The sequence below is a fragment of the Zophobas morio genome, unplaced genomic scaffold (genome assembly GCF_036711695.1).
Source record: "Zophobas morio isolate AGI-343-1 ecotype UQ-CSIRO unplaced genomic scaffold, CSIRO_AGI_Zmor_V1 ptg000007l, whole genome shotgun sequence".
In the NCBI taxonomy this organism is placed as follows: domain Eukaryota; kingdom Metazoa; phylum Arthropoda; class Insecta; order Coleoptera; family Tenebrionidae; genus Zophobas; species Zophobas morio.
Genome location: NW_026972112.1, coordinates 10,828,211 through 10,851,884, shown reverse-complemented (window position 1 = coordinate 10,851,884; position 23,674 = coordinate 10,828,211). Strand labels below are relative to the sequence as shown.

The following is a 23,674-nucleotide window of genomic DNA, read 5'->3' as shown; positions in this document are numbered from 1 at the left end:
TAAACACCTAAATTTAACTTGAACAATTTTTATACTCTCATTTATTCTTGACGATAAATAAGTAACAAATTTACATTTTGGTGGATTTACAATAGTATTATCAATGTAGGGATGTGGATTTATTTCAAAGTCGTACACGCGCAGCACGATCTCAAGAAACGGTACACCTCTTCGTATTCTCCCTCGGAACGACAACGGGTGCCTTTTCCGGAATTTTGCACACCCGATCCTTGACTGATTCCCAATACTCTCGCCCCTTCGCCTTAACGACAAACCCCCCCACGCCTTCTCTGTAATATCGGCTTCCCATCTCGCAGAAGGTCTCCCCGTGTTTATTAACGGCCTCGATATCAGCCTCCGCCTTCAACAGCGCCACAATCCCTTCGTCGAAGTGGTGCCTAACCGCCAGATGCAGAGGCGTCTGCCCGAACCTATTCGGTGCGTTCACGTTCGCTTTGTTCTCGATCAAAAATTCTAGGACCTGGAGCAGTTTATTCAAACAGGCGGCGTGCACGGGTCCGTGGCCCTTCTTATTAACAGCGTCGATGTCGGCTCCTCTCTCCATAAACATGTTCATGACGTCCATCTGGCCGCTCCACGCCGCCATGAACAGGGGAACGTCTCCGTGGTGGTTCGCAAGGTTTACGTTCGCCCCCTTCTCCAAAAGCAACTCTACGATCTCTTTGTCCTTGTGCCTGCAAGACAAATACAGCGGAGTGTAGCCGTAGTCGTCCCCGAAATCCACGTCAGCTCCGTGCCGGATCAAGATCTCGGCCCCCTTGTACGAGTTGGATTCGCAAGTTAGATGCAAGGCCGTCTTGCCAAACTGATTTCGAGCATTGATGTCCACGCCGGAATCGACCAAGAACTTGAGAACATCCTCGTTCGAAGACCTCGCGCATAAATAGACAGCATTATAGCCGTTGGAAGTGGTGGCGTTGACGTCGGCGCCGGCCGCTAGTAAGACTTCGAGGATTTTAACCTGGCCGTTGTGGCAGGCCGACAAGAAGGGGGTAACCCCACTGGAATCGGAAGTATCTATGCGCTGTCGGTATTCCGGGTTCGTCATCATCTTCTTCACGCTGTTGACACTTCCGTGGCTCACCGCGAGGTGCAAAAGAGACTTGTCTTCTCCCAAGCTAACGAAGGGTATGTCTTCGAAAACGTCCGCGTAGTCGAGTTTCACCGAATTGTACAGGATAGTGTTCACGTCGTTGAAGTTCTTCAGTGCGGTAAAATCGAAGGTGTGGGTGTTGGATATCACCAGGAGGGGAACCAGGCTGCAGGCCGCGTCCGCGTAGCCGAAAGAGTCCATCAGAAAGAGCCCATCGGCTTCGAAAGGGTCGCAACGAGTGATTAAGTAGTTCAGGATTTTTTGGTACTCCGGGGTTTCGTCTTTTGCGCCTTCGGAACTTTCGTCTGGAACAAATTTATAGAACACTTTAGACTTTTTACACTCACGACTGGCACTTACGGAAATCGTCAGACCCCAAATTGCACAGTTGCCTATTTTTTAACGCCGGATTGACTGGACTATTATATATTGTTACGTACCTTTTGGTGAAGTATTAATGGAAAACCTCTTCCCCCAGGAGCACGCGAGATGTAGCGGGTTCCTTCCGCCCCCATCCCGTCGAACCAAGTCATTTTCGTGCTCTTCCAACACTCGCGGGTTCTTATACAGCACGGCGACGTGAGCTGGACACTGCTCCGCCATCAGCAAATCGAACAAAAAGCGGATGTTGTTGAAGCTTTCTTCAAAAACAAAATCGGAGAAATTCGGCACTTTATCGTGGTACTTCCGCAGGAAGGACGCCGCGAAGTACTCTCCGTACGAATTGTGCAGGAAACTCGGTATTTTTTCGTCCGTCACGTCGATAATTATGCCCACACTGTCACACCCCGACTGTATTTCTTCCAAGAACGCGTCGCAATTGATTTTTAAAGCTTCGAGAACTTCAGGTCGTAGGTACGTCTTAAGAGCTGCCTCTTCGTACTGCTTGAGTCTGTCCTTTTTGCTGCGTTCCATCACTTGGATCATCACGTCATTCGATCCGTCCAGGTTCGCTTTAATCTGATGATAGATGTTGAATTTTTCGTCGACAAAATGCCGATACAAGTCAGTAATGGAGAAAATACTAGTTAATAAGGTTCGGTACTTGTCGCGGTTTTGTCGGAAGAGTTCCGTGAACATGTAGATCTGCAACGGAATCCCCAGGATGTCGTTGTATTGGACGAGCCGGATGCACTTGTGAATTTTCGTCTTGATATCTTCCAAATCGCTCCCTGTGCAGTTTAGGCGCTTCTCAATGTACACGTTTTGTTGCTGTACATCGAATTGTTCGATGGTTCGCGCTAGCACGTTGAACGTGCTCTCGAGAGCACCTCTCAGGTTGCACCTGGACGTCAACCACTGGGTGAATCCACGCGCGGACAATTTTTGAATAATCTGGAAGATCACCTTCAGATTTTCTTCCGCTACTTCGTCCAAACCGTCCCATATGAACATGACCTGTCGACTTTCGCACAAAACTTGGACGAGTTTGCGAACTAAGACATCTTTGTAGGTCTTGTCGACAACGTAAGCGACGAAATCATCAGCGTTGGTGTTCTTGTCGCGGAAGTACCTCGAGTGGTCTTTCGGTTGAAGCAACACCGTCCAAACTTTCGCTGAATTCTTCAAAGTCTTCATTAAAATCGACTTGCCCATGCCGGGATCTGCGCACACGATGTTAATCCTATATTCTCCCGGGTTACTGAAGAGCACGCTTTGCTCCACCCACTGACCACCTACTTGGTGTTCCTTCAGCTTGTTTATATCGCCAGTGCTTTGCAACCATTCAAGAACGTCACCTCTAACCCGAAAGAGGTGATATCCGGTGGTGTTCAGTCGCCGACAAATAGACTCGATCTCACCCTGCGAACACTCTCCCGAACTGAGAATAACCTCGTTCTTGTTCTTTTCGGAAGCGTCAAGCTTCCTCTTCCAGAAATCTTGAACGCGAGTCAGGGTACAATCGAGGACGGAATTCCTTATGGTTTGTTCGTCGCTGGGTTCCACGTTGTTGATCATGACAACGGAGTTCTTTTTGGTGTTAAGGAAGCTCATCTTTATGAGATTTCTGTTAAGAACTCTGTCGATGTGTGGAATCGGAAGGATTTCTTTTTTGCCTCCGAGTTTAAACGAGTCGTCTAACATCTGGACGAGTTCGTTCGTGGTGATTAAAGGGTGGATGTTCGGGTTGTTCTTGAGTAGAGTCTCAAGAGTTTGGTCTTCTTTACCTTGGAAGGAACATTTGAAGTTTTTAATGATCTTCGAGCGACTGGGAAGATCCAAATCTGATAAGTAATGGAAGGTTTTCTTGGAGGAGTTTGTTGTTCCGAAAACTAGAAAAGACTTGTTACATAAGTCAATAGTTTTGGTGATAGCATCGTTTTGGCAAACAGGCAATGGGCAAAGACCCATAAGCCATAGTAACGTCGTGCAGTCTTTGTCATTTAGGTCGTCAATCCTGGTGACGTAGGAAGTGACTTGGTACGTTCTGTTGATTTTGTTCACTTCGTCGATATCGAGAGTACCTTTCAAGTCACTCCAAACTGTTGCGATTTTTTCGCTATGCGAAGCATCGACACGAGTAACTGGAAACTTGGCCACTACGTCCCTCCAGATTGTCCTATTCTCACTACTACCACCAGAGAAAACAAAAGGCACTATATGCGGAGCCATAACTCGAACAACTATAGCACTTATCATTAAATCCCTCTTCAGTTTGTTCTTCTTCCCTTCCACCAGACTCCACTCCGTCACAAACTGCAAATACCGTTCAAAAACCACCTCTTCACACCCGAACATCCCCTGAAACGTCACCACAGCATCTCGCCTTAATTTATCCACGCTTACTTGGTCTGTGTACAATATAAACTGCTCAAAAAACCTCTCGTACCTCTTGCCCGGACTCGCAAACTTCCAGCACCTCCCCTTCTCCCCTGTATTCAACAACCCCTCCTTTGCACTTTCCTCAATCGTAATCTCAAAATCGTCCTCTGCCAAAGTGATCCCCACGCCGTTCCGCACGGCGAACTTAAGGTTCGTGAAAAGGACGAACGTGACCGCATGTTCGAACTTCTGGAGTTGTGTGTAATCTTCGTAGTACTTCTTGACGCTGAAGTTACCGCGTTTTTCGGCGAGCCCATTCTTTGTCAGAGTTTTCCCTTTGTTGACGTGCTTCAACTGGATGGCGTATATCTTTTTGGTTCCGGTTGTGTATTCGACCTGGATAGTGACGTCGTCGAAGGCGCCAAAACTGGCATCGTTTGAGGAGATCTGGAAATTATGGATCGTTTTGTCGGCAATTAGGTTGAGGATGACGGTGCAGAGGTAGAGGTGTTCGTAGTCTTTACCGCGGTCGGTACAGCCGGTGCGTTTCTTGAATGTCTGCAAGAATGGATTCTTTATTATTTACTTATTTATAACGATTTGATTATCTGAATTTAAGGCTTGTAGAATAAAACTTCCAACAAGTACGAATCATGAAAATGTCCACTTCGATTGCCTCATTTTAAACACATTTAGAATTCTTATTTGTTGAAAAATAGTACTGAACTTACTTCTGCTCCCTGGCCACTCATGGCAGATTGTGCTGTACTGTGTTATTTTTGAAACCTGCAAATATATAAAAAATCTATTAAACTCGTCTTTTTTTTTGTTTAATTTAGTAGGTATATTTGAAAATAATTGTAACTGTAGCCCTAAATGAGTTCGGTTGGACAACATCAATGTTTTTTCAACGTTCCATGATAAATGCATAATCATTCTCTGGAACACGCTATATTTTATTATATGTATTATACAACACAAATTAGACCGTTTTAAAGATACTACCTACGGTTTGATTTGTCTGTTTAGTTTTGTCTGCGACATTCAAGTTTTTTTAATGACATTGTGGTGACCGAATCTGAATCAAATTTTCGCGCTGAAATTAATTAACAGCGGCGCGAAATCACATTTGAACAATTTGAATTTGAGAAAAAAATTAAATCAAAACAATCGTTAAACATAGGCCTTGTGAACGTTTAGTTCTTTTTCTGGTAGTTGGTAGTTCTGCTTGTTAGTTAGAGGGTTGCTAGGGGACAAGCTGGCTGCTTAAGAGGGAAGTAAAAGCGTCAGTCTGGGTGTGTTTGTGTGAGTGTAACCACGTGGTAAAGTAGTTTGTTTAACGAAAATTAATCGTAACGCCGACCGACACTACACGTGCTGTAAATTTGTTTTATTGTTTGTTAATTCACCGATCAGGTTAGGATTTTAATCGTTAACTGGTTCTGCCCTTAGGCAGTTATTATCGTTATCATCATTACATCACCGAGGCATTTCCTCGCAACGTTAAAGATTGATTACATCACGGAGACCTATTCTCTCGCAACGGGGAAAATTACATCACCGAGGCATTTCCTCGCAACGTTAAAAATTACATCACCGGGACGCTTTTTCCTTGCAACGCTGACTGTATATTTTTGTGAATTTCTTATGTGTTTTGTTTGGGGTAAGCAGTTCACGACATTATAAACTGTCAAAGCTAACCAATCACTTGGATCAAGACATTAAGTAATTTTCTTTGTTGTATAATTTAAATTGAACGTAAACTTTCATGTTCTGCTGCTTCTAACCTCATGTAATATTCTATCTGCACAAGTTTAGTTCACACCAGATATTTTGTTTATATAAACCTTTGCTAGTTTTTTGTTTTGTAAATATTTTGTTGATGAATGTTTCCATCATATAAATTTTCTGATGTGTAGTCTTAATCTCAAATAAGAATTATTTGTTGTTTAAAATTTCACAAGCTTGTATGGCGAATTTAAATGTTGTTTATTGCTCTTTTGAAACTTTAACACTTGTTCAGTGGTCGTTAATATCCAGTGGCGGCTCGTGACTATTTTGGTTGGGTCGGCCAGCAGTGAGTAACCCAAAGTTTTAAGACATAGAATACAAGAACCAGGGACCTCAAGTCAGTCATTATCTATAATTTGCTTCCTGTATGGTGTTAATTCATATAGTCCTAACAACTTGGTAAAACAAAATAAAAAATATTCTTCAAATAGGTATAAAGTAAAGCATATACTTATACAATATAAGCCATCTATAATAATAAAATAACGACAATAAACTCAAATAAAAATGAAAATAACATTCAAGTTATAAAGTAACACATTCTAACAAAAAATATAACATGACACGTCAACAACTATTTATTAGTAAAAAACAAAATTAAAAAAGTAAATTAGAAATTTTTATAAACCAATTCAATGCGTCTTTGTTTTGTATTGGCAAAGTGGTCAATTACTTGATTATAGAACTTTTGATCTTCCGTTAAGTTTGTAAGCACTTCTTTTTCTATTGCTAAAACGAATAATTTGGATAATCGATTTTGACTAATGGAGTTTCTAGTAAAATTTGTAATTCGCTTTAAAGCTGAAAAACTGCGTTCAACATATGCTGATGTGGATGGTAGGTATATGATTAAAATTAAAGACAGAAATAATTTCGGAGGCTTCTACATTTTCGTAAGTAGCATCATCAGGAGCAGGGTTGAGAAATTAGGAAGATGGCAAAAGAGCACGGTAACTCAATATGTCAATCGTACCAGACGACCAGAGGCAAAACTCTTTTTCTGAAGTTTTTTTGAATTTATTGTCAACATCATATTCAACAATTAAACAATATCAACAAAATAGTTTGTTTTTTGACTTGCTCCCCGTCAGCCATTCATAATTTTCATACCATGCTGTATTAATTATTAATTATTAATATGCTATTGCACCGGAGCTGACGTTATTATTACTCCGTGCTTCGATTAAATGTTGCATGCGCGGCTCCGAACGGGTCATTTCTTTTATATCCCAGGAATTGATCATCGTATGTTAAAAGTCGAAAGTCATTATTTAATAGATGTGTAACAGCATCAAAATTTAAATCAGTTACTAATTCTCTTACTAACTGTTGTCATTGTTACTGAAATTAGAAACAAACCTAAACCAATTTCATCCACGTGAAGACTGCAGAAATTCACAATATACAGACAGCGGCCGGCCGGTGCTGGTAGTGGGGAACCGCATGGAAAAGTGCACGGCAGAAGTGGAGTGATGAAACGTAATATTGTACGGTTTCATCGCTATTGCCTTCTAACTTATACAAACAGAAGGTGATAGCGCTATAACAACTTGATGTACTGCCAAAAGGCCGGCCGATTTTAGCAGACATTTGACCAATCACTGCTGCAGGCGCGTTAATCAGAGGGTATCAGACACGTATCAGTCTTTATAGCTATTTCTCTTTAATTCCGCTAAACAGAGAGCGATAGCAGATATGACATTATTCGACGTTTATTCTTGTAGTCGGCCGGCCTCAGCTGCTGCTCCTCGCAGTAAAAATATTTAAACTTCCCGGCACGATTTGTGCTTCCGAACGAAAGTGAATAAACTAGATAACGCTTTTTGTAATTAAAAAAATAATAACAACAGTAAAATCAGGTGATTTCAAAATAGCTTTAAATTATATTCTTGCGTTTAAAATAAAAATGAATATCGCAAATTGACAAGTTCGGTGACAGACTCGGCCTGGCCTAACTGGCCCCCCCTGACGAGCCGCCACTGTTAATATCAGAGTCATAGAAACTGAACATTAAAATAGAATTGAGGCAAATAACACCGAAATTCATGGCAGTAGCGGAGTGCGCGGTTCCTAGTCGAGCTGGCGAGATTTATCGCGCCATTTGTACAAAGCATGCAGATTAGAATAAAATTCAGGGGCGGTCGAAATGACGTAACGCTGTCGGCTTCGTGATAGCCTGGACCCAACTGCGACCGTAACGGCCTGCACGTACGACTTGTCCGTAATAGAGAATTGCTTTGCGGCAGGCTTGCGATAGATAGAATCACCGTCGCGGGGGAGAACAGCGACGAGCGGTAACCCCAAACTCCGCTTGTGCTAGAATGGGTATTTTTGTTGTGCGCTTGTTGACTGTCATAATTTTAAATTTTTAAATTCAGATTTTTATTTGTTTTTATTAAATGTGATACTCAAATATTTGCATTGATTCAGAACGTTTAATTTAATTTCATTGCAAGTCATTCAAAGTTTTTTTTTTTTTTTTTTGGAGCTGAACAGCGATTGCGATTCGGCCCCCTCTGGGCAGCCTGAAGGCAAGTTACGAGTCACCCTCGCACGCAGATTTTTTTTCTTTTTTTGTCAGTGGAGGAATAAATAATTTTGTGTCCTCCGTAAATTTTGTGTTTTATTTAGCGGTACGTTTCCAACCTCGGGCTCCACCATTTGCATCTGAACGCATCCTGCCATTTTTCAAAAAACACAACGTAGGGTTCGACTTTGTTAGACGATTTTGAATTTTTAAATTTTTCGCGTGCTTTCAATTTTTTTTTTCGCATGTCAATTTAAAGCGGGATCTTTGGGTAATCACAACATCCTTCCAAAAGAGGAAGCCTAAATGTATGTAATGCCGTTAAAAAACTTGGAGTCAAGTGACATATATTTATTACTTATTAGATACTTTTTTCATTTTCAATTCAATTTTTATTTTGTTAATCTTGCCGCCTCGTGAGATGATTGATACTGATGTCGATGATATGAGTGTTGTGTTGTAGTCACGGAGTATGTACTGTTGTCACATATGACTAATGCCATAAATTAGTGTTTGCTATTGGAGGGATAGGCAACCAATAATTCACACACCACTGAAGCGACAAATTCTTATTAAAAATGTATTGACAGATTTTTCGAAGTCAAATGGACGTAGATTTAATAATTATCGTTCGTATAATTTCTTTGACATGTCCAAAAATATCTTACTTATACATACATACCACACATTAAAAGTAAAACATGATGTCATTTGTAAACAACCAAAGGTAATAAAATACTAATAATAGTGTTATTTTTTTCATATTTTTGTAACTATATACGTAATGGGGTTTTAACAACGATGCAACATAAGACTTTAAATTTTTTTATCACACTGTTTGACATGGCCGGGGATTTATACCAGAGATATGCAGATATTGCCTCTCTTCGATTTTGACATTATGCTCTTGAGGTTATGATTGAAATAAGCGTGAAAAAGCAATAACAAGTATTAATTCAAGAAATCAAATTACGTTACCACGAAATCATAGAAGACACTATTAAAAAAACTAACACTGGTCATTACAATGTTTCACGAAAAAAATCTTGCTGGAAATTGCACATCTTTCGAGTGACTTTTGGTTGATAATGTGTGTGCTTAGGTGTATATTGGGTTGCCTATGTTTGTGGAGATTGTTGCAATTTACCACGATTTTGCTCGTAGGACTATCATCAGCGGAGGCCCGTGCGGTGTCTTAACCACACCGGAAAACCAAAAAGAGACAGTTTTGTTTAATTTGAATTAATTTTTACAAGTTCTGACTTCGGGGTGTAAGTGAAACACACGATGAACGATTAGGTGAAAGGACTTATCCATGACTCAACCACCAACACAGACCACACATGTGTGATATGTTTGACTTACTGCGATTGCTGCGATTAGTTGTTTTACTGAAACCGAATACAGCCAAACCTCGCCTTTAAAAGATGAAATTAAAATGATAAATCGTCGAAAACTCGTCGTCGTTGGCGACTACTCCGGCAAAACCACCACCGTGAAGACCTTCACCAGAGACGAAGTACCCAAAACGTACATCGGCACCGTCGACCTAGAAATAACAGACATCGAAGTAAACGGACAAATAATAGAAGTGCAAATCTGGGACACTTGTAGCAGAACTCGTTTCGAATCTCCGCGAAAAAGCATCTTCAGAGGAGCCGACGCAATTCTCTTGTTTTTCACGATTTACTCGCGCACCTCGTTCGAAAACGTGAAGGAGATATACTTACCCGAAATTCTACAAAGTGAAAGAAAGAACGCACCTTTGTTATTAGTCGGTACGCGGTGTAACGAACCAATAAGGAAGAGGGAACCTGCTGTGGGCGTGGAGGAAGCACAGCGGTTGGTGGAAGAAATCAACGCTATTGGCTACATCGAGTGTTCGGCAGTTTGTAAACTAAACGTGGAGGAGGTGTTCGCGAGGGCGGTCGCGGCTACCATGTAAAGGGGCGGGGCGAAGAAAAGTGAATCTGGTGAACACAGAAAAAGATGACAAGTGGTAACTATTATCTTTAATAATGCGATCCTCAAAAAACCTCACATTAGTCGGTAACACCCTTGCCAAAAATTACCTCACCTCCACTTTTCATTATGGTAAATTTCCCCAACACCTCAACCACTTCGGTCATGATTTCCCCCAAAAAATACACGTCCAAGTGGAGGGCGACTTTATCGAACTCGTGCTCTTGGACACCTCTCATGATGAAACCAAGGCTCGATTTCGACCGGACGTTTTTCCTCTGAGTGATTTCATTCTTGCCGTTTTTGCAATCGATAATCACGATTCGCTGAGTTACCTCGAGCACGAGTTTCACGAAGAGGCGATACGCAGATGTCCCGACACTCCCGTCATACTAGTTGGTACGAAAAGCGACTTAAGAGGTGAAAAAAAGCAGGGTTTGGTCACCACTGAAGAGGTGGAAAGGGTGGCTGCTGCGATTGGTGCCGTGGATTATGTGGAGTGTTCACCGAAGACAAAGTACAAGGTTGAAGAAGTTTTCGCCAAAGCGGCAAAATTAGCTTTGGAGGAACGACCAAAGAAAAGGAAGATGTGTGTTGTGGTATAGTAATATCGTGTTATACAAGTCAAAAAATCTGACGCAAGTTGGGAAAGAACTAAGTAAGATAAATCATAAAAAATGTTATAATTTCAATTTCAAATAAACATTTCAACAATCAGACTCTTTATTTTCAACGCCTTTTCTTCTGTTGTGGCCTCCCGAACGTCTTACCCTTCTGCTTCCCCTTCTTCGCTTCGTGACGCAACCTCTTCGCATTCTTCGTATTCCACAGATCATCGCCGAAATTCGTCTTCTTCCTCTTCGGTCCGGCCTTCCGGACCGTGTCTTCCACCACCGCATTTATCTTCTTCATTTTGTGCTTCTTTTTCGCGAGCTTGGCCTGCAGCAGCGCGACTTTGCCAACTTCACTCTTTGCGCGCTCTTCAGGACTCTCCTTCGCGTTTTTCTTCTTCTTCGTTTTCTCGGGCTTGCTTTTGTCGGTTTTATCCTTCAGCGAGAGACGTTCCTTCTCATCTTTCCGTTGTTTCTTCGTTTGGAACCATGGCCGTTCTTCACTCTTTTCCCCTTTGAGGATTTTCTCCATTTTATTAGCTTGATTCTCGACTTTCGCCAGTTGTCTCTCTTCATACTCCTCTTGAAGAATTTGGGTGATCTGAGGTTCGAGTTTCTCGAGTTTTTGTCGGTACTTGTCGACGATGTCTGGAGGGATCACTCTACTTTTGACTGGGTTTTTCGCCCTTTTTATTACCTCTTTGACAATTTTCCGTTCTTGTTCGCCGGCCAGGCTTACGGAAACCCCTGCACGTCCCGCCCTAGCGGTTCTCCCTACTCGATGAATGTAGTGTTCGATAGTGGCGGGCATAACGAAATTGATTACAGTTTGAACACCCTGTATGTCCAGACCGCGTGCTGCCACGTCCGTCGCAACCAGTACGTCTACGTTTTTATCTTTAAATTTTTGTAGAGCGTCTAAACGTTGTGGTTGAGTCAAGTTCCCGTGAAGCTCGCCCACTTTTAGCCCCAGAAGCCCCAAAAGTATGTGTAGTCTATGTGCTTGCTTTTTCGTTTGTACAAACACCATGCAGTGTTCACGAAACGTCCGACATACAAGAGCGGCCAAAATCGCTTCCCTGTCACCATCTTTGTCAGCCCTAATTCGTACGAACTCTTGCCGCAGATTGAAAGCCACCTCTCGATTACTGTCAACGAACAGCCGGACCGGTTTACTGAGCGAAACGGCAGCTAGACTTTCGACTTCTTCAGTCATCGTGGCTGAGAAAAGCATAGTTTGACGCGTTCTCGCACACTGCTTGATGATTTCTTTCATCTGCTCTGCAAAATATTCGTCGAGCATTCGGTCTGCCTCATCTAAAATTAATACTTCGATCGAGTCCAGCCCGAACGTTGGGGTACTCTTCAAATGGTCGATTAAGCGACCAGGAGTCGCTATAACAATATCGGGGTTTTTGCGCAATACAGTTTCTTGGGCTTTAAGATCCAGTCCACCCACGGCAAGCCCGATTTGAATATCCGTAAACTGAGATAATTGTTTAGTGACTTGGTAGACTTGAACACCCAGTTCTCTAGTGGGGACTAGAACCAGAACTCGTGTTACTGTAGTACCATCAGCTGGTCTGTATAAAAGTCGTTCTAACGTAGGTAGCATGTACGCCGCTGTTTTACCAGTACCGGTGGCGGCGCACCCGCAAATATCCCGCCCCAGTAACGCCACTGGAATCGTGGACGCTTGAATGGGAGTCGGGTGCACAAATTTCATCTCTCCTATCGCTTTGAGCAACGGCCTTGACAAATTCATTTGATAGAAACTAGCATGTTCCGTTTCAACGTCCACGTGTTCGAAAAACTCTTCACTATCGTCTTGCACAGGACCCTTTTTCTTCTTCTTTTCTTTGATTTTTATTCTGTCGTGCTTAAGCTCGTCGTCAGAGAGTGACACGTCCGACTCCGGCTCCACTGTTTCGTGCACGTTTTCGTCATCCTTTTGTAAGAATTTCTTAATTTTGTCGTCAGTTTTTGTCTTGGCTTTGCGTTTCACGTATTTGGTTAAATCATTCCAGGAGTCTTTGTTGTACTCTTCGACCGAACTAACGAATTGAAAGTCGGTGTCGAAGTCTGCTTTGCGTTTGTTTTTCTGTTTGGAAGGTTGAAACTGCAAGAAAGTGCGTTATTTGTGGTACATGAGGGTATGGGGAACCTAACCTCAATTTCCGCATCGGATTCTTCAGAGAAGTCTTCGATTTCCTGGTCGTCGTCGATTGTGCGGATTAAGTCGACGAATTTGGATTGCGGTTCTTGTATCATTTCGTAAATTGGTAAGGAAACGTGTGGCAACAAAAAAAGTTTCACATGGAAAATCGAAACAAACAAGTTTTCACAAATTGTTTTGTTGGGTATGCAACCAATAATACCAATAGTAAGTGATCTTTTACAAAAACAATTCTTGATCACGAAAATAATAAACGTTAAGGAAAGAATTATCTGAAATTGTTCTCTTGTATAATTTTTAAAAATGGTGGAATTTACAAAAATATATTTTTAATTAAAAAAAAAAAATAAAAACAAATCGAATTTATGCAACCAATAATACCGAAGATTCGTTGCTAGCCAATCACATAGTACCATTTTGAATTTGAGATTTGCTACTAACTTAAGAACTTTTATGTTTTGATTTCTTCGTCTTAGCATTGTTTAAATCTATATTATACTTAAACAAAGATTCTAGGTTCCAAATATTCCCACAGATGACTGTATTAAAATTTTTAAATTAACTATTTCCATAATTTTTAAATAAATTCAAAGGTATCTCACCTTTTCAGCGTTATATGTGTCATTACTGCCGCCAACGATCTGCAGAATTATATATTTTTTAAAGCATTTTTTGGTGAACAAAGTTTGTCAAAGGACATGTCAAGCTGTCATTTTCAACGTTTGTCTTTTTATGAATATGATAAAACTGTTGGAACAAAGTATATTAACATTAATATGTCAAAGCTACGCAATGCGTTTGAAACATGGAGGAAAGAATATACTATTATTATTAAATACCATCACCACATTATCAATTCTTCGATTATGACATTCATTTTCGGTCTGCTGATCAGTTACGCCACCACGGCTGATCCTCCAGTGGACAAAAACCTTCTAAGTCCCGTTTGTCAGTTTAGAAAATCAAAACGAGGGGCAGAAGGCACGTATTTAGGTGTGGAAGAAGCTTTGCAAACTTTGGAGAAATAAATTTTTGCCAAAGTACTTCGTTATGATCACTACTTGCCAGTGTCTCCGGAGGTCCTTTTGGAAATATTTGAAACTAATTCAATAATATGAATTTAAAAATGCGCTTAGTTAGTTGACTTGTTAAATATTTTTTACACATTATAAAAAGTGGCCACAGAACGTTGCACAACAATGTTTCAGCGTTATTTTAGTATTGATACACATTTTATTGTCTCTTCATGATAAACAACAAACAATTGGTCCAAAGCTGTTTCGGCAGAACTTACCTCGCACCCAAGTACAGTGAAATATATCCAGCACTTTTGAGTAGAGTTGGCCAAAATCAGTCTTATCTGAGCAATTGCTAGCCCCGCCCACCCGCCCCTATTTTCTCAGAGGATAAGTGATTTGCCAAAATCAGTCTTATCTTACCAAGTACTAGGCCCGCCCACCCGCCCCCTATTTTGTCAGAGGGTATGTTATTTGCCAAAATCCGTCTAATCTTAGCAAGTGCTAAGCCCACCCACCCACCCCTATTTTTCTCAGAGGATATGTCATTTGCCAAAATAAGACTTATCTTAACAAGTACTATCAAGTACCACCCCCTGAGAAAATAAAGAGCAGGTGGGCGGGGCTCATGGTAGAAGGAGACATGGTATAGGCATACGCATCTGGTGTGACGTCAAGTGGGGTGAAATTAGCGCGAAATTTAAAATACAATTCGTTATCCGACAACTAATTGACGTATTGGACAGAGCAATGACAACTCAAGCTGAAATTCCCTAGACTTCCCTAGCGAAGCTCACAAGAGTCACAAGGTCGTTGATGCCACCTAACGTCACAAATGGATGCGCAGACCATTTTTAAATTGGTACGTCGGATGCCTATACCATGTCTCCTTCTACCATGGGCGGGGCTAGTACTTGCTAACATAAGTCTTAATTTGGCAAATGACACATCCTGTCGCAAAATAAGGCGCGGGTTGGCGGGGCTAGTAGTTGGTAACATAAGACTGATTTTGGCAAATGACATATCCTCTGAGAAAATAAGGGGCGGGTGGGCGGGGCTAATACTTGATAACATAAGACTGATTTTGGCAAATGAGATCTTCCCTGAGAAAATAATGGGCGGGTGGGTGGGGCTAGCACTTGCTAATACTAAACCACGGAGGTAGAAGAGACCGGAGGGAGCGTACCGTATGCTAGCAATGTAACGATTCTGGCATCGTTCAAGACCCGGTCAGACACCGGTTATGATCTTATTTGAACAAGGCGCCAATATTTGCCAGCCCGACGCAAACGCGCCCTTACACTCAACAGCTGACAGGGTTTGGATTTCCAGTGGCGTACTATCACGTAACACGTGCTGTTTATATGCAATTGTTCGTTCTTGAGTTTGAGTTTAGTTGTGCTGTTTTAGTTTTGGATGTGTTGTTGGTGTTTTTAATTTGAATAGACTTTGATTATAACTAAAGATCATAATAACATTTAGAGACTTATATATAAAGTAGTCAACATAAAATATGTTGCCCCGCCACTGGTTACGACTGCTAAACATTTAGAGGGTGGAGCTTAACACAGCGCGCATTTCAAGTAGGGTCATAAACGGTGCCTGAGTCTGTGTCACAAAATTCACGACACCTTCCCTCCGGTCTTTTCTACCTCCGTGTACTAAACTGATTTTGCCCATTTTAAACTTGTAAAAACTTGTAAAATTTATAGGTATTAAATCGCAAATTTCCATAGCAACGAGTTAAATTCCTAAGTCTACCCGAAATGTGGAAAATATGATAAGTTTTTACTTGTGATTTATCATTGCCTTCATATATTTTTTTTTTGTAGTTTTAGTTTAATAGGGGAAAATCAATCTTATGTTAGCAAGTGCTAGCCCCGTCCGCCTGCCCCCTATTTTCTCAGAGTTTATGTCATTTGCCAAAATGAGTTTTACCTTTGCAAATACTAACCCCGCCCACCCACCCTCCGTCTTCTCATAGGGTATCGGATTTGCCAAAATCAGTCTAATCTTAGCAAGTACTATGTATTTAACAGGATTTTTTAGGACTGATAGGTAACTTTTCAATGAATTTTTTGGTCGTTTTTCGAACATTTTTTGAAAATTACCAAAAAACACTTTCTCGGAAATTTGGACTTGTTACTTTCTCCGAAAATTCCAACAATTTTTCTAGAACTTATGTTTAAAAATTTTAAACTCTGAAGAATCTGAATTATTAGCATCTCTTCAATTTTTTTCTTATTTTTTGACGGTTTTTCAACTGTAGACTTCAGTACTTCATGTTCGATGATGCTCTTTGTTATTGGTGGGTAACGTTAGTATCCTCAATTAACAGAACAGTTGGTCAAAAGTTATTTTGACAAAACCTATCTCGCCCCTGAAGTACAGTTAATAAATTCCGCTTTGAAAAATTATAAAATTTGATTTTGCGATTTTGTGTTGTGATAAGCTCTATAAAGTAACCAGATGGTAACCAGTAGCATAAATAATATCCCCACAACCCGTTTGCTTCGCGGGGGAGGGAGGCAAATTACAAGAGGACGTGGTCCACACAAATTATAACAATAATAAATAAAACGAAGGCGGATTCATAAACCATAGGTATAGGTAAGAACTTTACCATCTACATGATATTCCTAACTCACATACAACGTTTGACAACAATCTTTTCTGTAGTTTCGGAGATTATCTATCTGTCTAATAAATGCCGGACATACGGCAAACGGCGGACAGACAGATAGACAGAAACGGTAGACCTATTGTTTCGTAGTCTAGGGATCATGTGATGTACCGAAAACATGAAAGTAGCCATTCCTTGCATGGATCCTATTTCAATATGTACTTCCTTAGCTTACGTTCGAGAAGTAAAGAGAAACGCATTGTAAACGCGGACGAAGTACAATGAGTGGTAGCGCAAATCACCTCTGTAGGTTAAATTCAGTGCTTCGTAGGTGTTTGCGTGAGCGGTTGGGACTACAATTAAAATGGGCGGGCCGTACAAAATTTGCCCCGTGTCCTTTGTACAAGTGAGTAAATCTGATGAACGCTCAATAGCATAACATGATAACGGAAATGTTGCGCAATACGTGGTAAACGTAAACCAGAAATGGTAAATCGGCGGAAAGTGGTTGCGGTCGGTGACTATTGTGGTAAAACGTACATTATCCAAACATTCGTCAAAGATGAATTGCCGGAACCACAATTAACTTTCGTCAATTTTGACGTGACCGATGTGGAAATAAACGGGACTGTGGTAGAACTACATATCTGGGATACATGCGAAAAAGAAAGATTTGAAGCATCGAGAATTGTTGCGTATAAGGGTGCAAACGCTTTCTTAATATTCTTCTCGATTTATGGCCAGCAAACTTTTGAGAACGTCAAGACGAAATGGGTGCCGGAAGTGAGGAAACACGGACCTAAAAACGTTCCCATTGTTCTAGTGGGGACTCATTGCAAAGAATTGACCCTAAGAAGTGAAAAGGGTGCTGTTAAAAATGAAGACATAGAAGTAATGGTTCGAGAAGTGAACGCTGTTGCCTATGTTGAGTGTTCCGCAGACAACAAATATAATTTGGAAAAAGTGTTTGAGACTGTAGTTGCGGCTACGTTGGAAGAGTAGGCGTGGTTATCGTGGGCGGGGCTAGCGATAATAAAGAACGTCATGGTTAATTATCGTAAATTAGTGGCCATTGGTGATCTCTCTGGCAAAACCTTCGCCATCCGGACGTTCCTTAAAGACGAACTACCAGAACCTGACCCAAATATTCTCGATATAGCTATTACTGACGTCGAAGTAGCTGGGACGATAATGGAATTGGCAGTTTGGGACACTTGTGACAAAGAAAGATACAAAGAATTGAGATTGAATGCGTATCATAACGCGGACGTTGTCTTAATTTTCTTCTCATGTTATGGACAAGACACTTTTAGAAATATTAAAGCTATATGGGTGCCTGAAGTTAGGAAGCATGGACCCAAAAAAGTCCCAATCCTTTTGGTGGGAGTACTCTCTAGGCAATTGCGATCGTTTAGACATGAAGAATCAAACGACTTGATTGGACGTGAACAAATAGACTGTATGGTACGAGAAGTGGGTGCTGTTGGTTGTGTCCAGTGTTGTGCGGATAATAAATACAATTTAGACAAAGTATTTGAGACGGCGGTTGCAGCTACGCTTTAGCGCCATTTGGGACGACATCCGATGAACACGAGACGTGACTTGATTGAGTAGTACCATAAGTGGGCACAGCTTGTATGAATCATCATAACACCGCAGGACCTTGAAATAGTACTATGCACCGGCAAATACTTTTCATACAATAAACATTAATAAAATCGAAGTACTCTCCTGACTAAAGCTCATTTAGCTGAAATTTTCCCATTCCATTGCTATAAATATAAAATCAATATTGCCGCTTATCAATAAAACCCTCCACACCAAATAAAAAAAATTATATTGAATACGTAACAATCACTAGAGTATAAACTTACAATTAAAGATAAATTAATCATTCTTTGAAGGCAAAGTTGTCATAGCTCGAAACGAAATTAAATAGCTAACCCATACACAGATACGATACAAAACATGGTCTTGTTTTCCCAACGAACTGTGCAACTCCCGTCGGTGTTGTTGTCCCAGTAACACGAACTAGCCGTATGCAAACCAGCCCCATTCTTCTGCATTATGGTACACGTGACGATGTACTTGTACGGTTTCATCAGTTTGGTTAGCTCCGACGTGCAACACTCCACAACTGAGGTCGTCCAGTCGTTGACTTTGTTTTGCGAGTAGGCGTTGCCCCCTATCACCGTCTCGATCGCGTCTTTTATAATCTTACTTACGTCGTCCACCACGAATTGGCCCTCCTCTTGCAGGTCCTGCTCCAGGACTTCTTGGTTGGATTTCTCCATGATACTACAAATAATACGTTAGAACGTCGAAACACAACGCAAGGTGTTTGAACTCACTGAATTTTACTTTCGGTAGCTGGAAGCAACAAAATTATAAGCGGAAATCGCCCCTTTTCAAAATCTGTGTGGTGACACTTGACAGGTGCTGACAGGACAACAGGCGCACCAACTGTAGAAATAACTGCTAATAATTCCGAATAAATATTTACGTCTACAAGCTAAGGAAATTGTTGTTGTTACTCAGAAACACTCAAAAGTCATTATTATGGGGCTACGTGAATGTTGCGTCCGAAATTTTATTAAACCAATAAATATCACACACCACAGTAAGTTCGTGTTGCCATCCTTGCGTCCCAAATTCCCTGTTCAGATTCCAGAACTTTCAACGATCGATTTACTTCAAATAAAACTCGCCTTTAAGTAGTAGTAATTAAATTTTTAATTAATAATTAAACACAATAAAATGCAACAAAAATCCCTTAGCCTAATTTCCGTTGAGAACATGTCCCCTGCCCCAGTTGTGCCCCCCGAAAAAGCCCCCGCGTGGGTTTTGTTGGGCGGGTCGCCGGGGCGGCGGCGCTCCAAACCCGTGAACGCCCCCGACTTGGTCCGGGAACCACCCTTTTAAAAATGACGGCGTTTGGAGTAACGATGGTCCCCCCAGCTCTTGTGGGTATTTAAACATCAGGAAAAAGTATAGATGCCCAATTAAAATTCCAATCAGTTCTTGGACGCCTGCTCCTGATATTACCATGTTGAAAGCGAGAAGGACCCACGGCAGGTACATTGCTTTAAACCGCGTTCCGAACCAGAAGTTCACGATTGTGTCTTTGTTGAGTTGGCACCAGATGTAGAGTACTGAGAGAATCATTGGATCTAGTAGTAGCTGAAAAATTTCGTTTTACTTTGAAACTTACAGTAAAAAAACACTTACTGGCATTTCTATAAGGAGGCCAACGATCACGCAACATATCCAGTTAAAAGCCAAGAGGAAGCAATAGTCGGCGGGTCGTCCTGCATATACACCTACACAAAGCACGCTATAAGTTTGCCGATTTAATTTTTGTGACTAACCTTCTTCAAGTCGGCGTGAGTAGTTATATAAAAAGTATAAATTGATTAAATAGTGGAATCCAGTGCTTGGATTCAGAGGGTAGTAGAGGGCGGACGTCACCAATCTCCATATTTGGAACCGTTTTATTGCATCATAATACAGAATTAAATTCTGGGGCTTGAAAATCCCAAAACGTCCGAGTAGAGTGAAACTTACGGTTCCTGATAGCCAATACCGCGTGAAAAGTGGTACGTTTTTGTACCAGTCTCCAAAATCTGACATTTTTACCTAAAACTGGTCACAATTGTAGCGTATTAATTGTAATTTTTATTAAAAATAAACTTTAATCAAAATAAACATAACCTCACTTACTCGTAGTCGTTAATTATTTACTTTCTGTTTTTTATGAAACAACATACTCATAAAAACTGATAAGCTTTGAAGCTCGCAGAAGTTTGACTTGAGCGATGGACACGTAATTGTTAATTTTCTGTTTGTTTAAATCGCTGGTGACATGACACAATTATCCACTAGCTGTCAAAACGGGTGATGATAGTGACGTTTGACAGAAGCTGACGTAGATGTCAAAGGGTCAAAGTATGAGGTGTTTTGTTGGTTGCCTGATCAATTTTAAACCTACGTTTGAAACATCTGCATATTTATGTATCGTATAAATCGTTCAACAGGAATTAGTGTGAAATTTATGTTCTATGTATCCCCTTTAAGGAACGACTTTTGTTTTCTTAAAATATTTTTTACGATATATGCACTTATGAATTGAATTATGCCTTCAGCTACCCGAGAAACACTTCAATATAAATACATCATCGTATAGTTTAAACATTGATTAAATACACGTACCTATGTGTTTAATCGATTGTTTAAATATCAAAAAAATCTTTACGCTCAAAAATATTGTTCTTGTTCGTTTAATTTATTAAAGCTATGACAGTTTTGGAAAAACTTAGCTAAATTAATGTCTAGAGTTTGTTTGTCATCTGTTGGTGATTTTAGCATACAAATAATCTCCCAAACTACTGCACTGATTGTTGGCAAATCTTACGTGCATTTTATGTAGATAATAAAACGCCAACCCAAATTTGTTTGATCATCTCCGCCAACAAATTTGATAAGGTCGTCTAAAAATTTTACCAAATAAACTCTACTTAAACTTTATAAAATAATATGCTTCTGTACTTATGGTTTATAAATATGTCGTTTTTGCCTTGGATTTCTAGATTTAAAGAAAGTCAAAATTGTATAACATTGTAAAATCTAACTTAGAAATTACGAAACCCTGGTTTGAAGTATTGCAAACGTTTTAAGATTATCGTACACATAGTAAATCGCTCATTAAAATTTATCTGTTTTATTTTGTTAAATAAATTATTTCTAAAATAAAAATAAACTACACTCAAATTGGCTGAGAGAGGTGTCCATTCTGAAAAGAAATGATGTCAGAATCTGTAGCGATTTTTACCGTAGCTATTCAAATTAGCGAGAAAAAACATGTTTCAAACTCTCATTTTTTTTTCCCACAATTCCATCAGCTTTTAGGAGTTATCCTAGAAAAAAATCAAATTTTATAATTAATCTAAGAATCTCGATTTGTTTAACTGTGCTTCGGGTGCAAGGAAAGTTCTACCTATATAACTTATAATTTTACATTAACGTTTTTCATTCTTCACATTCCTCGTGCGTTATCTTAGATACACAGATATGATATTGATGGCCGAAACCAAACCTGGAATTATGACAATTCTCAATATCCTCTATTCCATAATGTTTACTCACTACGATAACACGCAATAGTATGCGCATAATATCTATTATCAGCACCTGTAGTGGGAAATAAAATAACCACTAAAAACGTCCAACAATACGATAAAAAAACCCGATAGAAAGACCTCAAATGCACAATAGTTTTAAAGTTCAAAATCTAAAAGCCTTATCGTTAGCCAAGATCACTCTATTGTTATTTGATAATTGGTACATTATTCTGTCCTTTAAAATTATTATTATTAGTGTTACTGCTCGTGATAGTGCAATCCGTGTCACTGTGTCACTCAAAAACTTCTAACTGACCACCTTAAAATGTGATGTTACCCTGAACCACAGATCAGATAATTTGGCGCCAGGTAATTATAACACTTTATCACCTTATCATTTTGCACTTTTAAACTCTAATCATTTAAATACGACCACAGGTTAAATTCGAATTAGAACGGGCCGCAGACGGACTTCAAAAATGTTTTGGAATATGTGTTGTTGTGGACGAAGCCAGAAAGATTCCTCGCTGGAGATGAGTTCTGGTGAGTGTTTACTTATATATGACTTGAGAGAATATCTATAACTAGGTCGTTTCAGGTAATAATGAATCTCAGAATACTCAAATCAGTGTGATTAATACAAATGAGGAGGAAAACGGCCAAAGAATGCGGACAGATACGCAGTCCAGCGGGAACAGCATGCACAGCATTAAGTCATTTTATAGCGCCAAATCCACATCGTCGAGAGATGAAGCGGACTATTATAGTGTTTGTAGTGTGGAGTCGTATAAGAGTACTTGACTGAAATTCACTTTGTTATAAGAATATGTAAATTATAAGGTTAGCTATTGTATTTTTATATTAATATATTTTTTCGCTAGCATTTGTGTTTAAATTCACTCAGATTTTTCAAAGTATCTAGAGGATCAGGTGTTTAACATGGGTCCATAAATCTTAATATGTTTTTAAGAATTGTCAATTACAACTTGAAACAACGACTTAACAAGAAGATTTTTCAATTCAACAGACACTTTTTCTAAACATATATAAAGCACAATCATTAGTTAGTGTTTAGTGTACCTAATATGCTGTGATAACCCAAACATCCCGCCTTAAATTGACGAGTGAAGTTTGGGGCTCCTGGTTGTGGCTGTTCTCCTAGCCACGACGGTGATTCTATCCTATCGTAAAGCTCACGAAAAAACGTGCCTAGACGACTAGGCCGTAACGGTCGCAAACTCGTGTTTGCGTCCTGGTTATCACGAAACCGATATCGTCACATCATCCCGACCGCCCCTGACTTTTATTCTAAGCCTGCATCCCTTGTGCAGATGGCGCGACCGCCAGCTAGACAAGGAACCGCGCACTCCGCTTCTCCCACGTATTATTGTGTTATTTACCTCAATTCCATTTAAATGTTCAATTTCTATAATGCTGATACTAAACTACAATTGAACAAAAGTTAAAGTTCAAAAGAGCAATAAACAACATTTAAGTTCGCCATAGACTCTTGTGAAATTTTAAACAACAAATAATTCTTTTCTGAGATTAATATTGGACATCAGACAATTTATATGATGGAAACATTAATCAACAAAATATTTATATAAAAGAAAACTAGCATAGATTTATAAAACAAAGAAAAAAAAACAATCTGGTGTGAAGTAAAACTTGCATGAAAATTTACGTTCAATTTAAATTATACAACCAAGAAAATTACTGAGACTTATAAATTGTGAGATAGAGAAAAATCGCATGAGGTGCAAACGAACACATAAAAAAAACATAGCAGGCAATCTGGAGGTTCAAAATGGCACGTCCCACATGACCCACAATGTTGTTAATTTGTTCAGCAAGATTTTACAATTCGGTTCGAAAATACTCTTTCAACATGGCCGCTGCCAGAACAAAGAATTTACCTGATGTTAAATTATGCCACACTTTATCAACGATTCAAATAAAGAGTTTACATTA

General features: G+C 40.0%; 7 protein-coding genes and 1 long non-coding RNA gene across 9 annotated transcripts; 4 read left to right on the top strand and 4 right to left on the bottom strand.

Annotated features, from left to right (window-relative positions):
• Positions 1-12: 12 nt before the first annotated feature.
• LOC135124516 (uncharacterized) lies at positions 13-9,294 on the bottom strand. Its single transcript, XM_064049631.1, has 4 exons — positions 9,174-9,294; positions 4,609-4,663; positions 1,555-4,435; positions 13-1,419 (listed from the first exon to the last, which is right to left on the bottom strand). The coding sequence occupies exons 2-4, from the start codon at positions 4,627-4,629 to the stop codon at positions 152-154; spliced, it is 4,170 nt and encodes a 1,389-aa protein (XP_063905701.1). The 5' UTR covers positions 4,630-4,663; positions 9,174-9,294; the 3' UTR covers positions 13-151.
• An 891-nt stretch (positions 9,295-10,185) lies between these two features.
• LOC135124519 (ras-like GTP-binding protein rhoA) lies at positions 10,186-10,874 on the top strand. Its single transcript, XM_064049636.1, has one exon. It carries the CDS (start codon positions 10,214-10,216, stop codon positions 10,760-10,762), a length of 549 nt encoding a protein of 182 aa, XP_063905706.1. The 5' UTR covers positions 10,186-10,213; the 3' UTR covers positions 10,763-10,874.
• LOC135124518 (probable ATP-dependent RNA helicase DDX27) lies at positions 10,822-13,124 on the bottom strand. Its single transcript, XM_064049635.1, has 2 exons — positions 12,938-13,124; positions 10,822-12,887 (listed from the first exon to the last, which is right to left on the bottom strand). The coding sequence occupies exons 1-2, from the start codon at positions 13,037-13,039 to the stop codon at positions 10,887-10,889; spliced, it is 2,103 nt and encodes a 700-aa protein (XP_063905705.1). The 5' UTR covers positions 13,040-13,124; the 3' UTR covers positions 10,822-10,886.
• Positions 13,125-17,069: 3,945 nt separating this feature from the next.
• LOC135123924 (ras-like GTP-binding protein RHO) lies at positions 17,070-17,585 on the top strand. Its single transcript, XM_064048783.1, has one exon. It carries the CDS (start codon positions 17,070-17,072, stop codon positions 17,583-17,585), a length of 516 nt encoding a protein of 171 aa, XP_063904853.1.
• A 42-nt stretch (positions 17,586-17,627) lies between these two features.
• Positions 17,628-18,146, top strand: LOC135123923 (transforming protein RhoA-like). The gene has a single exon (XM_064048782.1). It carries the CDS (start codon positions 17,628-17,630, stop codon positions 18,144-18,146), a length of 519 nt encoding a protein of 172 aa, XP_063904852.1.
• A 257-nt stretch (positions 18,147-18,403) lies between these two features.
• On the bottom strand, positions 18,404-19,046 carry LOC135124099 (dynein light chain Tctex-type). The gene is made up of 2 exons (XM_064048968.1): positions 18,935-19,046; positions 18,404-18,881 (listed from the first exon to the last, which is right to left on the bottom strand). The coding sequence occupies exon 2, from the start codon at positions 18,875-18,877 to the stop codon at positions 18,515-18,517; it is 363 nt and encodes a 120-aa protein (XP_063905038.1). The 5' UTR covers positions 18,878-18,881; positions 18,935-19,046; the 3' UTR covers positions 18,404-18,514.
• A 246-nt stretch (positions 19,047-19,292) lies between these two features.
• Positions 19,293-20,494, bottom strand: Der-1 (Derlin-1). 2 transcript variants are annotated; one of them, XM_064048966.1, is made up of 4 exons: positions 20,304-20,494; positions 19,952-20,225; positions 19,812-19,903; positions 19,293-19,763 (listed from the first exon to the last, which is right to left on the bottom strand). In XM_064048966.1, the coding sequence occupies exons 2-4, from the start codon at positions 20,211-20,213 to the stop codon at positions 19,362-19,364; spliced, it is 756 nt and encodes a 251-aa protein (XP_063905036.1). In that variant the 5' UTR covers positions 20,214-20,225; positions 20,304-20,494; the 3' UTR covers positions 19,293-19,361. The 2 variants fall into 2 exon arrangements, with proteins under 2 accessions (XP_063905036.1, XP_063905037.1); XM_064048967.1 differs by having other exon boundaries at positions 19,952-20,219.
• Positions 20,495-21,725: 1,231 nt separating this feature from the next.
• On the top strand, positions 21,726-22,581 carry LOC135124097 (uncharacterized). Its single transcript, XR_010279756.1, has 3 exons — positions 21,726-22,069; positions 22,139-22,243; positions 22,299-22,581. It is a non-coding gene; the product is annotated as an uncharacterized LOC135124097 (long non-coding RNA).
• Positions 22,582-23,674: the final 1,093 nt, after the last annotated feature.